General features: G+C 42.4%; 2 protein-coding genes across 6 annotated transcripts in view; one reads left to right on the forward strand and one right to left on the reverse strand.

The window, feature by feature from the left end:
* Positions 1–14746, reverse strand: part of LOC119435922 (calcium-transporting ATPase type 2C member 1-like) — a 185102-nt gene extending 170356 nt beyond the window's left edge. For 4 of the 5 annotated variants that reach the window (XR_007465291.1, XR_007465292.1, XM_049660885.1 and 1 more), the window contains exons 1-4: positions 14514–14746; positions 9088–9339; positions 8071–8160; positions 2692–2727 (exon numbers count right to left, since the gene is read on the reverse strand). Coding sequence is in view for 3 of the 5 variants with exons in the window: in XM_049660885.1 (XP_049516842.1) it covers positions 2692–2727; positions 8071–8160; positions 9088–9339; positions 14514–14597 (462 nt within the window). In the remaining 2 variants the exon portion in view is untranslated. Of the gene's footprint in view, positions 1–2691; positions 2728–8070; positions 8161–9087; positions 9340–14125; positions 14318–14513 lie in introns of those variants that run through there. The other variant, XM_037702621.2, reaches the window with a different exon arrangement.
* Positions 14747–15231: 485 nt separating this feature from the next.
* The window catches only part of LOC119435925 (kelch-like protein 18), a 46719-nt gene continuing 45906 nt past the window's right edge, over positions 15232–16044 (forward strand). The window contains exons 1-3 of the mRNA XM_037702622.2: positions 15232–15572; positions 15651–15781; positions 15839–15979. Coding sequence (XP_037558550.1) covers positions 15462–15572; positions 15651–15781; positions 15839–15979 — 383 coding nt within the window. The 5' untranslated portion in view covers positions 15232–15461. The remainder of the gene's footprint in view (positions 15573–15650; positions 15782–15838; positions 15980–16044) is intronic.

A 16044-nucleotide genomic window follows, 5' to 3' on the forward strand; every position in this document is an offset into this window, starting at 1 on the left:
ACACATCTCACTCGTTGACCACAGAAACGAACTGTCAAAACGCTCGAGTGACAAAGGGCGGCGAGCGAATTGACCTTCGTGCTATCATGCCTCTCGCTTCAATGCGACCTATAACACGGCGTGCGGCGGACTTTCCCAGTCGCAGATTGCTTTCAAGATAGGGCCAAGGCGATCGTATGGCCGAAGTGGATCTCGCCGAAGTGGATCGTCGCAGATTACGTCCTGCTTCGGTCCACTGAAACCTTTCCGCATTGCTTTGCTGGCGAAAATACTCTCCTCCTTTTTTGCGCCAGTCCCGAACACAAGTTTCGGATTCTCTGAACACCCGTGATGTGGCCCGATTTCCGTCTGTCTCCGCACACATGATTACTTTCCTTTTAAATGCGGCATCATGATGAACTCGGTACTTCATGCTGATAGAACAGACGCAGAGAACGTGAAGACAGATGGTAGAAAATTGCCTAAGCACGTGTACTGCAGCACATGGAGGAAGCTACGGTAGCTAGGCTCGAGAGTAGCTAGGCTCGACGCGCATGCAAGGCGACCATTTTGAAATGCCGACGGCTGTAACCCACATTTAGGGCCAGACTCGATTCTAACACGCACACAATCGGTTTTATCAGAAAAAAAAGTGCGCGTTAGATTCAAGTAAATACGGTATTTGTGGCTTGAGGGGAGCGTTTGCCGTCTAGGTTGACTGCCGAACTTCCAGGCAGCCGCACTATAACCTGTATTTCATGTCCCACAACTGCACTATAAGCGATACGGGTATACATAGAGTGCTATGGGAAAATTAACGGGAGTCTGAAAAGACCGCATTATATCAGGTCCTGCACTATAAGCGGTTACGTTATAAGTGGTCTATACTGTACTACTATACAACACCATGGAAACTATATACAATATTATAGATATATATATAAAAAATATGTATACAAAAATAAAACAGCTTGCTTTGCAATCTTTCCTGTTGTAAAAACATTACTCGGCTTTACAAGAAATTGCTTGGCCCTTACGTTACTATTCTTATCAGTTAACACAGCTTCTCAACTAAGTTTGTGCACATGAAGGGTTGGTTACTGTAAGTTGGTTGGGGTCGATAAGGTTTAATGTCCAAAGCAACACAAGAACTACAAGAGATGCCATAGTGTAGTGCTGACCCTATGGGGAGACCAAGATTGGGAATCAAAAGCCTCTGCATTCTGTGCCTACACCACAGAATGCAACTTCAACCTCTTGCTCAGCAGTAGAACACCATACTACATAACCACTTCATTCATGTGCAAGCACTGACAATGGCTTAAATTAAACATGAAGGTCTACAGGCTAATCTTTCAGTAATAGATGTCTGGCTAGAGTGTCATATTGATACAGATGGAACATTTCTCTGGCTTGAATACTGATCAGTTTTAGCTGGCAAAAGTGTGACAGTGATGCCACATGTAATACCCGAAAATGGCAGCTAGCAATGCTACCAATTTAGCCAATACACTGAAACCATGGGCCATTGCTGACAGACAACATGCAAGAAAGGATTACAGGTCTAAGGTGAAGTCAATCACCACCAAAACTGAACTCACCATATATGGATACCATCTAATTATCACTTAAATCATTACCTTTTGTTTAGAAGCATCATAATTTACTGCCACAATACAGTGATAAAGGCGAAGATTACTCCCATGTGAAATTACCAATATCTTAAACTGGTTAGATGTTATCAAAAATTACCACAGCCCTCATAAAAAAATAATTTGGCCAGTAACTCCAACCACTGGATTTTATTTATTCCGTACATCAGAGGATTTGTCAATCGCACAATATGCAGCACTTTCACAAAGAATGAAGCGTCTGTATTACCATGCATTAAATATTGAGGTCATTCATTCATCTATTATTTCACATGGCTCAGTTGTACACAACAGGTGTAATACCCCTGTCAAGCGGGCAAGTTAGGTGAACTTACGGAAATTGCACTTCGGGACCTTGAGTGACACTTTAGGCTATGCGGTTCTAAACAGGAAAACAGAGCGCACTCGCAGTAAAAAAAAATGGCAACAGACTACGAATAGTACGAAAACGTTTTGTGAAGATGTAAATTAAAAAGAAAAGTACTTCTAAAAAGTGACTGTTTTACGTTGTATTATTAATAAAAACAAACTTAATCTATGTTTTTTCAACAAAAAACGAAAAGATTTTTTATTATAAGAGTGTGGCAAGTCAATGCCGGCCAAGAAAAATGCCTAGCCAATTCAGAACGACATAGCGGCGTGCAACGAGGCGGCATTTGATCCTGCTAGAACAGAATATGAGCGCGTTTTAGGCTATTATTTTTGCGCAAGTGCTGTTCAACCACTAAAATTAACTTCTGTGTACTTTTTTTATGCATTACATTTTGTACCATTGAAACCGCTGGCGGCGAGGCTACGCACTCAGCCAGGAAAGTGCGTTCCGAGAACGCACTTCTACCGGAGTACACTCTTCTACGAGTGACACTTCACTTGCGACGTTTAGATTTGGCAAAGTGCACTTAAACCAAGTGACACTCTCCGTAAGTGCACTTGACTTGCCGCTTGACAGGGGTATAAGACAAAATCCACAAATGTATATGCAAAGTTAGTTCTTAACTAGTTTAAGGCTAGTATCTCTTGCTCTCCAGCAATAGTAGACCATTTAAAATAGGAAACTCACCTGAACAAAGGCAACTGTCACCACAATAATGATAGCCTGTAGGAAAGAGAACAAAATGTAACTTTACTGTAGTCTGAGCATACTCTAAAGATTTATTATGAAAAAAAAATTGTTTTAATGGATAAAGAGAAGATGGGAGAAAAGAGCCATGCCAGTTTGGTTTTAGACATCACACATCCCTTATCTTAAACTAATCTTAAGGGTTGTACGACCCATCTTAAAACCACAGTTTGGTTATCTTCAGTTTGCCATAACAGTTAAGGGAAGCCCAAAAAAACTTTCACATTGAGCAGCATATTTTGATGGACTGCGTTGTGGGGATGCGCGACTCTCACGCATCTCCTGTGGTCCGGCTTCACCGCGTGGCTAAGTGCTGGAGGTGGTCGTAGTGGTTGCGGCGCGTTGCAAGAGATGGCGCGAGTGTCGCGATGCTAATAAAGATCAAGGGGCTTTAGATGCTAACGCCACCGAACAGCGGGGTGACTTGGGAGAAAAAGGTCGAAGGTGCTCTCTCTTTGGGGTTGGGATCGGCGGCCAACACGCACGAACGCTTCGCGCGTGCGCCGGCCCGCTTCGTGCAACCGTCGCGCGAGGCTAAGAGCAGGACACCGGTACGGACGAACACGGATCGTTCGAGCGCGCCACCGTTCGCGTGACTGTAGACGTGAACGACTAGGCGATGGTGTCGTAGCATGGGGGGAACGTATTCGCTCGCTATCGGGTCGCGGTGAGTCGGACTTCCTTGATTTGTCGCGCGCCCATGTGAATGCTCTATTGCTTGTAATTCGGCTAGCATGTATTAGTGTATGAAAGGTGCAATAAATGCCCTTTTGATTGTCTGCACTACTGCATTGTCGTTCCTTTGTCCCAAGAGCACATGTGTGAGACCCCACAGCGTGCAAATGAAAAAATAGTTACAGACACATGCAACTGTCAGAAAATGCTCCGATTAGCAGTCCAACTTTTTCAATATGGCAAACAGTTAACAGGAAACCAATGCTGCCTAGAGGGCAACGCGGATGTTCCAGTGGGCTAGCAACAGTTTCCTGCTAAAATTACAATAGGTAAATGTGGAGCTGTGTCTATCTGCATCAGACACTGGTATGGCAGAATGTAAACTTTGTCCTACTGGCTTCAAATGTTTTTGTGGCTACTTGTATTAGGTAGCCTTCATGAAGCTACTTAGCAGTCACGTATTTATTGGATAGCAACGAGTTTCCGTTAGCCTCTGCAGACTGTTTTTAGAATAGTGCAGGAGAAGAGGACCATAATGAATGCAGAAAAAAAGAACAATAATCATTACTGTTAAACTTTCATACAGACTGTTGCCATTTATGTGCACACTGAAAGTTATGTGACAGACAAACTTTTATATGAATGTTAACACTTCAGCACTTTGAAGAAATGTGAACCAAGCACACAACATATGTTGTACACTTCAAAAAACAATAAAAGAAGCCACAATAAAGATAACGCATGAAGCTATGCAAAGTTAGAGAAATACACGCACTACCTAATATTTTTAATGAGTGGAGACCTTCAGTGGCACATTTCCTTCTAAAAATTATAGTGCACTGAGGGCTTCTTGAGTTGATGGCATTTTGTATGACTAATGATAAGTGCCTGTTTGATTATTTCATTCAGCATAAAGCTCCCCGCAAGATTCTGCTCACAGCTGTGCACAAGCACAGAAGTTTATGCACACCCCCTATTGGACACATTTTGTGCCCAGCTTTGCAGGGCTCTGCAAGTGTGCTCTGGTATAAGCAATGGCAGTTTGCACCATGAAACTACAATGTATAGTACTAAAAACTGCTTTATCACCTCGTTGAGCTCAGTGTTACGAAAGGAGGGCAGATATTAGGAACAAAATAATGTTTAAGGCACAAGAAGTAGGCAATGTTATAAAAATAAATGCACTTTAGGCCATAAGCAGGCGAAAGTAGTATAAATTTTGACAAAAAATGCAAGCAATTTCAAACAGCACTGTGTGCAATCATAACTCATGCCAAAAAAGAAGAAAAAAGACTGATTGCTACTTCAAGTTCTGAGAAATGTAGCAACTGGTCATTAGCTGTGGCATCCCCTGACTGAGAGCACAACGTACAATGTAGACCGCTTATAACGTAAGTCGCAGGAGTCGCGAATATCTGCACTATAAGCGGTACCGCACTATAACCAAAACAACGATTTTCAAGCCCTGCACGTATGCAGAACATGTAGACCAAGCACGTAGACACGCTTTGCACTATCGCGCGCACATCGCGATTACGTTTTCGCCAGTGAGCTAGCGAAAACATAATCGCGATGTAGCCGGTGCTCTTCAAGCTTGACAGCTTTGCACCGAGTCGAAACAAAACAACTATTTGCTGCAACCGCGGCGGGAAAAACCGTGACCCCATTGATGCGATTATGAACGGCGACATTGCAGTGCTGAAGGCACGCGCCCGACACACGCACCGAGTCTGGACGAATTAACTACCATTTGCTGCAACAACTGCAGTCGAAACCGTGGTCGCTATCTATGCGATCATCAATGGTGGCTACGCAGTTTTTTAGGCACGCGGCCGACGCGCGTACCGAGTAAAAACGAAACTACTTTTCGCCGCAACCGCTATCGACGCGATCGTGGATAACAACTACGCAGTTACGAAAGCCCACCGCCAACGCGGTGTTATGCGCGCCGGTGAACACAAGAATACAGGCTTTAAAGACACAAATAGGCTCAAAGCATTCCGGCGTTGCTGTCATTCACGTACGATTTCAACTGATGGCTGTGGCGATGCGGACTCCGCTGCTTTGTTTCGGTTGAACGCTAGCGCCGTTCTTGCTCTTTTGCGTCGCACATTTGCGGCGATCCTCACTCACGGAGCTCCGAAAGTAGTCCGAATTAACCGATGTGCGGCCAAATAAGTCTGAATTAACGAGAGTTTGATTGCATTGAGTAATGCATACGCCGGCTGGCAGCACGCACCTTGTTGAGAAGCGTGCTCGCTCCCACCCTTGTTGGCGAGATTTTCCCGCGGAAGCCGCATTATAACCGGTATTTCGTCTCACGCGGCTGCACTGTAAGCAGTATGCGTATACATGGAGTGCTATAGAAAAATTAACGGGAGTCTGAAAAGACCGTACTATATCCGGTCCTGCACTATAAGCGGTTACGTTATAAGTGGTCTATACTGTACTGGAGTGCAGTTAGTTGAGATTTAAGCTGATTGAATGGCTATGCTACAGCATACATACTAGTGTAATATGAACAAGCAGGTATGCGTGTTTGATGTAACTTGAATAAACAATTTTTTTTAAGTAGTATATCATATGAAATGTGACCAATGGCCTAATGTTGCAGTCATCTTGGTTATTCAAACTAGTGCACTTAGCTAAATAGTTGAGCTTAATTAAGCACATTTACAAATATTCGTTTTCGGGCACAAGTTGCAGTGTAAAAGTTGTAAAGAGTGCTCAAGAACACCTAAGAGAGTTGCTTCCATATCATTTATGTGGTTCCTTCTCCCGGCCTCTGAAGAGAGGTTCTAATAGAGGCAGTGCAGGTGCTAGCAAAGCCTTTTTCCACAAGGTCATAGCAGCTGCATGTGGTATGTAAAAAGAACACACTGCAGAAAAAAGTAAAATATGCTGCGCACATCTACAAATTATGCCTTAGATTAGAAGACAAAAAAAGTCAAATTTAGCAATTTCATTGCTATGAGCAAACACAATAACCTTAAATGGAAAGCTTGTAAGGAAATGATGTTTCTAAAATGTACACTTTAAATGAAAATCAAACATTTACTGCACAGCACTTGTACTGACTACAAAAAATAATTGTTTCTTTGGAGTAATTAAAACAATGACAAAATAATGTAAATCTACAGATAAAGAATACTACCCTTGTTTGCACAAAGTTCTGCTGGCAAAGATTGACACCAAATCATGCATATAACTTTTAGCTGGTTGAAGTTCCATAAATTATAGCAATCATTTTGTAAAAAATTATCACACAAACACAGAAATTTACGAAAGACTCCCACTTCCTTTGATGCTTTTGCAGTTGACCAGTGTAAAGGCCTATAGCATAGTCTACAGGGGTATTTCAGCTTGTCATAAGTCACCACTAACACCTGCTACAGCTACAAGATACCCAGTGCTACGGTTGACCTTTCTGCACCAAGCACTTTGCAGCAGCGCTATCATTACTTCATGCACAGATCCAATTTATATTGAATGTTTCCTTTGTTACTTTCTGTCTGAGGTGATGAGTCGGATCACAAAAAAAAAAACACATTTAAAGTGAAGTGAAAAAAAAAAAAAGTGAGAATGATGAAAGAGCTAATGTAAGAGAGCAGCTACACATAAATTCAAGTTATCATTTTAAGTGCCTGTTGGCCATAGTACGTCTCATGCTGTCCAGAAAAGGAATTATTGCTGCACAGTCACTTCAACAACAGCGTAGAACAGTACCTCAATAAATATCCGAGTTGTACCTGCCCGACCTTTTATTGTACTCCGAGCAGTTTCCGAAAAAAAAACAAAAAACCATCAGATAAATGGACATAAAAAATGTAAGAACAAAACAAAACAAAAAAATCACTGAGGAGAACAACGTGGCAGGTTTGATATATAAACCGAGAATTGCGCTTGTGAAGAAAAAAAAAATGAAAGAAAAACCAGCGTAATACTATGTACAGCAGCTGTTTTAGCTGCCCTCCTGGAAGCGCAGCTAGCTAAGCAAAGAGCAGTGTGCACACAGCTGTTGCAGTAATGATAGGAAGGTGGGAATATAATGTTCCATCGGGATGTCTACAATGACAAAAAGGATGTCTACACCTAGGATGTCTACACCTAGGATGTCTTCAGGGCGCCTTCTAGACATCTACACCTAGAAAAAGCCTTCCTCTCCATTTAATTTTCTGCCTACTCAGTGCCTTCTGCATCACTCCAATCATTTCACATCGAAGTTGCATAGCAAAGTATTAATAAACACCTGGCAAACTAAATAAAGGTTTTGGTCATTCATACAGACATTGTTAAGCATGCTATTGGTACAGCACGTGAAAGCATGCAACCAAGGCCTGTTTTAATGAATTCATAATGTATGTAGTCAGGATCAGGAGCTAATAAATAAAATAAGAGCTGATTATACATTACTTTTAATTTCTAAGGAAATAAAACACTTGGTTAACACTTATGAAAGCCAACAATACTACTATACCTAACTGTTACGCATGAGTAACTGCAATTGATGGTCGCAACACCTTATGAACTTCCACATCAATGAAGTGTAGGCCCTCCCCCTGGTATAAAAAAATTATTTGTTAAACACCAAACAGTGTTTATCTCAAAAACACAATGCCTGTATAGCATGGAGCATTCACTTACAGCAGTAATGCTGAATGCATCATCAAACTGCTGCATGCAGACACTGACAACTGCAGATGCCAAAAGGAGCACAATGAGTGGATTCTTGAACTGTGGAGAGAAAGAAGCATGGTGTTCAAAAGTTGTCACAACCAGACATATGAGAAATCTGAACAAGATGTCTACATACAAGTAGCTTGGTAGATATAATACCTAAAACGTACTCAGTCGCTTCTAATGAATTCCACAAGCTGTGAGTGCAACTGAACTCAATAAACTGCCAACACAAAAGCTTTATTAGCAAGTTGTACTACTGTTGTAAGCAGAACACACACATATGCACATGACTAATGGCTACAAATAGGATGAATCTGTGCAATCTATGAAGGAGAAAACGAAACATGGTCCACACCATGTCCAATAACTTAGTTTATAACATGGCTGCCATGCAACAGTGAATCAGCATGCAGCAAGGCTCTTCACATGCTATGGCTACAGCACTAGACAATAAGAACTGAACGACACAAACCACTCTACACATATTCTTGAATTACAGAGACACTATGTGCTTATACATAATTTTGACTGCATTTTATTTTATCCTGTTTAATGTGAACTGAGCAAGTACTGTATGGCATTATTCTCACAAGATAACTGCACAGCACTAACCAATACCTACTTCCATATTTCAGGTTGAAATTAAACATTCAGGAATCAAAATTTTGTACAATACCTCCCTTTTAGAAAAGAAGAGACTTCCCACTACATCTTAGCAGCAGAAGTCAGGCTGTGGCTTTCACTGTGCTACATGCTGCTTCAGCCAGCTATAAGGCATCAATTGTCCCTCTCGTTTAACTTTGGCTCTACACTCTAGAATATATATATATTTTTTTTCTCCTGCATTCAGCCATGTAGCAACAACAAAATGTGCAGACTTCAATTTTAGCTTTATTTTTTATTGCAGCTAACGTAAACGCAAAAGAGTACCATTTTTAACATGATCAAATAAAAGACCTTGTGAGGAGAATGGGCACACACCTGATCTAGGTACTTCTTACATAGTGGCTCTTCCTGGCGCACCTCAAACTCATTGGCCCCAACGGTGAGGAGACGACGGTGGGCCTCATGCCAGGACAGGCCCCGGCGGAGGTCTGTGCCGAGCCGCTCAGCCACCACATCAAAGGGCAGCTGGCAGGCCTCCTCAGTGCGCATGCCCTCAGCTGCCCCTTGGGCCAATGACAGTGCCTCCGAATCGTCGTCAGAGTCTGAGACGCCGCCTCCACCCGCCTCCTGCATATCAAAACGCCCCATCTACAATGTCACAGAGTTACGCTGCCGAGTTACGCATACCGAGTCACATGAATGTTATTAGCCATCCGCAAACACTCCACGAGCTGTGGCACTTGTGTCTTGCAACAGTCAGAGTGCTCAATTATGGTGGCGCAGTAGCTGCCATGGCAGTGCTCAGCTGCAGGTGATCACAGGCACACATCGTGCTTCAGCACTTGCAGTGAGGTGCCATATACCTTTTCAGGTGCTACATATACAATTGTACACACTAAGATAATACTTACAATTAAATACCTAAATTACACTTAATATATTTCTGAATGGACCTATGCTACACAATTTATTAATAAGTAAACTGTCTGAGAGAAAAGAATCTGAACACAGAAAAGAATGAGTTCCTGGGGTTCGGTCATGGCTTTACACAAATCACTACCGGGAACTTTGCTGGCTGTTTGCCTTTCTTGGATGTGCTAATAAAAAGAAAAACTCGCTGCCTTTCTTTTGTGTCTTGGAAAGGGAGACACACTGGGCAATAAATAGCTTCACTTGAATTTCGTCCGCCCTGCCAGTCACAAGCACTCAGTCACCGCTTCCATGATACAGCAAGCTTGGATAACTTGGTTGAATCAAGATAGCCAAGTCTCTGACATGCTAAAAATACGCCGCAACCTTTCCAAGTGCAGGATACCCCAAAAGTTACATTCATTCCATGAAACATCACTCGGGGAGGCCTGCTACATCATATACTGTGTCCCCGGGCCTGTGTCACCATTCCCTGTGTCCCTGGAGTGAATAAGGCCTTAGCACATGTTCTGGGCACCTATGAAGTGCACGTGGCCCGATTCCCGCATGCGAATTGCAGCATGGACTGGTACACATGAAAGACAAGCTGACAAAGAAAATGTTTCCAGACAAGGTACACAGAATACCCTGCACAAACTGCGAATGTTTACATCAGGAAAAATGACAATTTCTGAAAACGTCTGAAACAACACATGTATAATGTCAAAAAGAAGAATGCAACTTCCAAATGGCCTGAAGTATGTGGCCGCCTCTAATCATGACATTAACTGGGACAATGCTTCTATAATCGCCAAGGAAAGAAACTGCATTTCACGGCAGTTCCTTGAGTCTCCGTCTATCCAGACTACAAGAAAAATGCTGAATCACAACAATAACTTTTCGTCACCATATGCAAGATGCTTAGGTCAGTTTCTGTTCCGTGAACAAGATTACTTGAAGGTGAAACTTTTAATACTTATCAACAACAACTCCTTAGTCAGCGTCCTTCTCTTGCTTTTGACATGAATTTTCTACCTGACTAGGCGAGATCTCGTCGTATCATCAATTTCAAAGTATTAAAGTAATAGCAGTGATGCTCATTAATTTTTTTATGTCCGTGTGTGCTTGAGTGTGTATGATCTGTGAAATTTTACTGTTACCATCTCACTGTTATGCAACACAGGTGCCGCACTATTAAGCTGAGTAATGTGAAGGCCACAGAGAAGCCAACATGGGGTAATTAGCGGATCAAAGGAATTTGCTTCATTTTTAGTGATAACTTCTCACTACAACATCAAGCTACTGCTGTTTGCACACAGTTTATCCAACAATTCTCTTGATGCGTGATCCATTTCGCAAGAGTTCACTCTGATGTGACAAGGGTGCACAATTAACAGTATCATGCCTTCCTAGGACAGTGCAATGATGATGACACTGCTTGGGGTTCACAAGACAAAGTACTGGGACCTTGCTACTGCCAAGAAGCACCCAACTGACGAGCCCCCCAAAACCTCAAGCTAGTGTGCCCCATGCTATTAGAATCCTTGAACACTGTATCTGCACACAATTACGTAACGTGACTGTTTCACATCCAAAGTTGTGCTGCACATCGTGTGCATTTTGACCTGTACGCATTATATGATGATGTAAATATAATGCTTGCGCTCTCAAGGAATTCAGGATTCATACTGTAATTACTGGGTCAATGGCCATTAATTAAAGAAAAAAAATTTGTGTCAGTATTTCTTTAATATAAGGATTATTAAAGAAGTACGGACAAAATTCTTTCTTTAATTTTTTTTTTTCCGTTCCTCGTTTCTGCTTGCAAATCTTCGGCAAAATGGATAACTGAATTTCTGTTCACACTTACTACAAGATATTTATATTATAGTCCTTTCTTGTACATTGGCTAATTTCAGTGGCGTCCACAGTACACACATACGAGGAAATCAAGGACAGGCAGAGGGCGAAAGAGCGCTGACTTCCGAGTAATTTTATTTTCATAAAGAACTGAATGTATATACTGGTGGAAAGAAAACAAGGTTGAAAAAAGTGGCCGATATGATAAATTAACTGTCGTGTTTCAAGCATGTATATGCAATTGCCTCAAAACCTGGCAACATATTCAAATTCATGTCAACAGATATATCACCAAGCTTATTTATCATTTCAGCCTCGATAATTTCCCTAATTAGCTGGGTTGTACACTTTGCCATCACTTTGCATTGATTAAAAAGAGCTGCACAACATCAAAATAAACCGTTATCAAATTGGTCAAGCTTCAAGACTTGTATATTGACACGGTAGGTTTAACTATACTGTGGATTTGAATGTGGCGTTTAACCACATCTAGCTGCCACCATGTGGTCTCCAGCATCTAAGTCTAGCAAACATGACCAATTGGTATCAACCAGGTACTAAGAGCAGCAGCACCTACTCATTATTTTAACTAGCAACCACCAGGCACTACCTTCAGTACCACTCACACTACAGCGCTCAATGATTTATTATAGAGAGCTAGAGCTTCATTCAAACCAATATTTTCATTTCATGCCTCTAGCAGAAGGGCACTTTTGAATGTTCTTGAGTCAAGTGCAATTAAACTTTATGCAAGTTCTGTGCTGCTACTTGGTCATTTTCAAATGCACATGACTTTAATCCTGACGCACATGACGTATGTCAAATGCAATAAAAAATCTCAAGCATGATCAAAGGCTGCCATCTGCACACTTGACCTTTGTAATTCATTTTAATACAGCGCCAAAAAACATGGACAAGGGTGAACACGGGACGAACGCTGACTGCCAACAACATCTTTATTGAAGCCTGCGCAAATATATACTATTCGCAACGAGCTGATAAAGAGAAAAATGAAGAAGAGAAGCCGAGTCACCGTCTATCAACTCTTGCTGCTTTTATGTTTTTCACGCATGTGCAGCAAGAGTTGATAAACGATGACTCGCCTTCCCCCTTTCTTTATTTTTCTCTCTTTCAGCCCGTTGCGAATAGTATATATTTGCACAGGCTTCAATAAAGATGTTATTGGCAGTCAGCGTTTGTCCCGTGTTCTCTCTTGTCCGTGTTTTTTGGCGCTGTTTTAAAATGAACGATCCATACCAACTAGCTTGCACCTAAACCCCAAGACCTTTGTAAGCTATCACAAGCTAAAAAACAAAAAACTTGCCAAAACGTAAAAACATGAAGTACTAACATTTCATATTAGTTCTTTTTAGGACAGTGCATGAATTTTTCTAGATGCTATGACACGTAGTATTAATGAATGATGCCTTGCCCACGGCTGAAAACATATATGAAATGGATTTTCTTTACATATATTGTCACCAATACAGTTTTTATTGCATCAGGAGGCAGATTTGTCAAATGCAGATTTTTGTTTCTGGTGCATCTAGTGTCATGTGGTACTTAAGAGATCAATATCAGCATTTTCATGAGCATTGAGTGAGACCATGTAGCAGCATGGTTTTCGAATTGCATTTAACATTTTTAATCCAAACTGGCTAAAGACGAGGCTTGAAACTGCCCGTGTGAGAGGGTTACAAGTCAACCAGTTTCAAGAAAAGCAGGTGGTGTAAAGTCTTTTTCATACAGGATAATAAAAACTTGGCTAGCTGCGATAAAATGTAGGGCAGCATGAACAAGACTGGGAACATGAGGGCTTCAATGACATGCCCCAACAACACAGCAGCAATTTCAGGCACTATGTTCACAACTACTGCGACGGTTTCGCAATGACCACCCAGCAAGCATTATGTAAGAGAACGCACAGTGCATGCTGAGCGCTACTGCGACAGGCAGCTCTCGCATGGGCACAGGAGAGGTATGAAATCAGTACACAGGGCACAAAAAAAAAAAAAAGAAATAGAGAGAGAAGAAAAGAAATAATCGCGCCGCAATGTTAAAAATGGGTGAACAAGTGAATCATCTATGAACAGAGAAACGAAGACAGCATGAAAAACGTTGCAGCGGTGATGATCCCGGCAAGACCCAACAGCGACTGCCGCTAGCCGGTACGCTCTAAATCGATAGTTTTCGTCAGCGACTCATCGATTAAGCTTTCCTCTATCCGGTTGGGTGTCGCAAGTCGGTGTCTATATTTACGCCAACTTACCGTACGGATCAATGCCGTTCCTAGGAGTATGCGGCGGCTCGCAGCCCACGATTTGGCCACACATTTTCGCTTGCGAAAAGACAAATCTACTAATGATTCACTCATGCTAAAGCTGTCCACAGCAGAATCCATGAAAGTCGGGCCGTGTATGGTTAGTTCGCCGGCACAGGCAACATAATTTGTGATGAATGGTGTTAGATCAATGTACAAATATATCTAGGTACCAATCGTACTTGGGCGCCATATGAACATCTTCTTTCGAGGAGGCATTGCCTTTAGTTGGGATAACGTGGAGAAAGTAGCGAACTAGCCACAACACGGGCTGAAACAGCGCGTACTGGCACGTGTGCACGAGCATTGCAGTACTTTCTTTACCTGAGCCGGGCCGGCTGTGCGGTTCAGAGGACGCGACAACTTCGCCACACGCCGCTATGCCGTCCAACCGAAAGTGTTTAACTCCAGTGCTTTCCGTCTTCAAATGGCCACCATGCTACAACCAGCAGTAAAATGTCTCTCCAATCTACGGCTGGCGCACCCGAAACATTCTTCAGGCCAACAAAACCACATCACGACCACATTGGCCGTTTTTATCCAGCCACTGGCCACTGCACAAGAGAGGCAGTAGCCAATTAGACATTCTGCACAGGACATGACGTAGAATGGTAGGACAAACGAGACACTACCATAGGCGACGATTCCTTAAAAAAAGAGAAAAAGGTTTAGGAAACGGAAAGAATTTTCAATAAAATATATAACAGCTCACCGAGAGGCAATGCTGTGCGTTTGGCCTCCTTGGCGATCCCTGGTGATGAACTTCTGTAGGAAGCTTTTCGTAGTTTGTCTTCATACCGGATTTACAGTGCCTGTTCTTATTTTTGTTTGCTGTTTCTATTTGTAACAGTTTATGTTACATACATACGCGGTGTGTTGACGGCGACCTACGCGCTCCGGGGCAGGCGGAGACGCACTGCATACGGTTTGAGCATGACGCTCAAACCCAGCAACGCCGAGATGGCACTGCTGTACGCACCATCCGGACAACGCAAAGCACGCAGAGGCGATCCAGATGTTTCGTCTTCTGAAACCATAAGAGTTTCCTACAATAATGTCTGAAACGACGCTTGGAAAAAGAGTGACGGAGCATGAGACACAAGTTGTTTGCGTAGTGTGCGGTTAATTTGCGCTTTCGTATGAAATAAAAATAGTTCGCAACGTGATGCTGGCCTGATCTCGCACGTATCTATCGTGACTACCGATCTATCCTTGCACAGTTTTAGCATTATTTGTAAATAAATTTTAACATGCTAGTTCCTGAAGTCCATGTAAAATAATAAACAAGACGTTTCCTTTCTATTTCCCAATTTAAATGCAGAAAGTGATTTGAAGCGTCTGGCTACAGCTTCATTACGATGGCTTTATCCATTAGAAGCTAGTTGACGGTAGTCTGCTAGCGATTGCCCTGTGTTGTAGCTGTTTGAACTACTTGGTTTGAACTTTCTCACGATTTATTTTTGAACGCAAAAACACGGGTGCAGTAATCTCGAGATCATCGAAGGCGAGGCAAGTTTTCACGTCAGGTAGCTATATGCTGTATAGCTGATGCTGAGATACAGCGCGTATTTGACAGGCCACGACGTTGCACTCGCACTACAGCTTGCACAATTATGTCTGAAAGTTTCGATATAATTATGTGAAAGCCTTCCTGGCGACTATGGCGTCGGATGAATATTACACGTTTTCTCAGAGCGACCTGCCAGCTTCAAGTTTTGGACTTATTGAGGAAATTCGGAGGCAAGGGAAGCTATGTGACATCACACTCAAGGTGAATACCTTGTGTCCATTGCTTTTATATAATGAGTGCGTGGAAAAAGGTAAAACTTCGCCCTGTTTGGTTACCTAGGTCGACGATGAAATCTTCACTGCACATAGAATTGTCCTCGCTTCCACGATTCCCTACTTCTACGCTATGTTCATGCACGATATGATGGAAAGCAAACAAAAGGAGATCACCATTCGTGGCATTGAGGCCTCGTAAGTTAATATTTCATCTGTACGTGCGCGGACCACTCATTGTGTTTTGTATTTCAGGGCACTGGAAGCTCTCATTAATTTTGCGTATAGCGGCAAGGTGAATATCACACCCTCAAACGTGCAGTCTTTGCTAGTTGGCGCCTCATTTCTGCAGCTGCTCAAAGTCAGGGAGGCCTGTTCGGAGTTCCTTGTTAAAAGGTAAGTCTTGATGTCTTAAATCTGAATTGGATACGCATTGTTGACGTTTGTCTTAAAACTTCCAC

The sequence above is a fragment of the Dermacentor silvarum genome, chromosome 1 (genome assembly GCF_013339745.2).
Source record: "Dermacentor silvarum isolate Dsil-2018 chromosome 1, BIME_Dsil_1.4, whole genome shotgun sequence".
In the NCBI taxonomy this organism is placed as follows: domain Eukaryota; kingdom Metazoa; phylum Arthropoda; class Arachnida; order Ixodida; family Ixodidae; genus Dermacentor; species Dermacentor silvarum.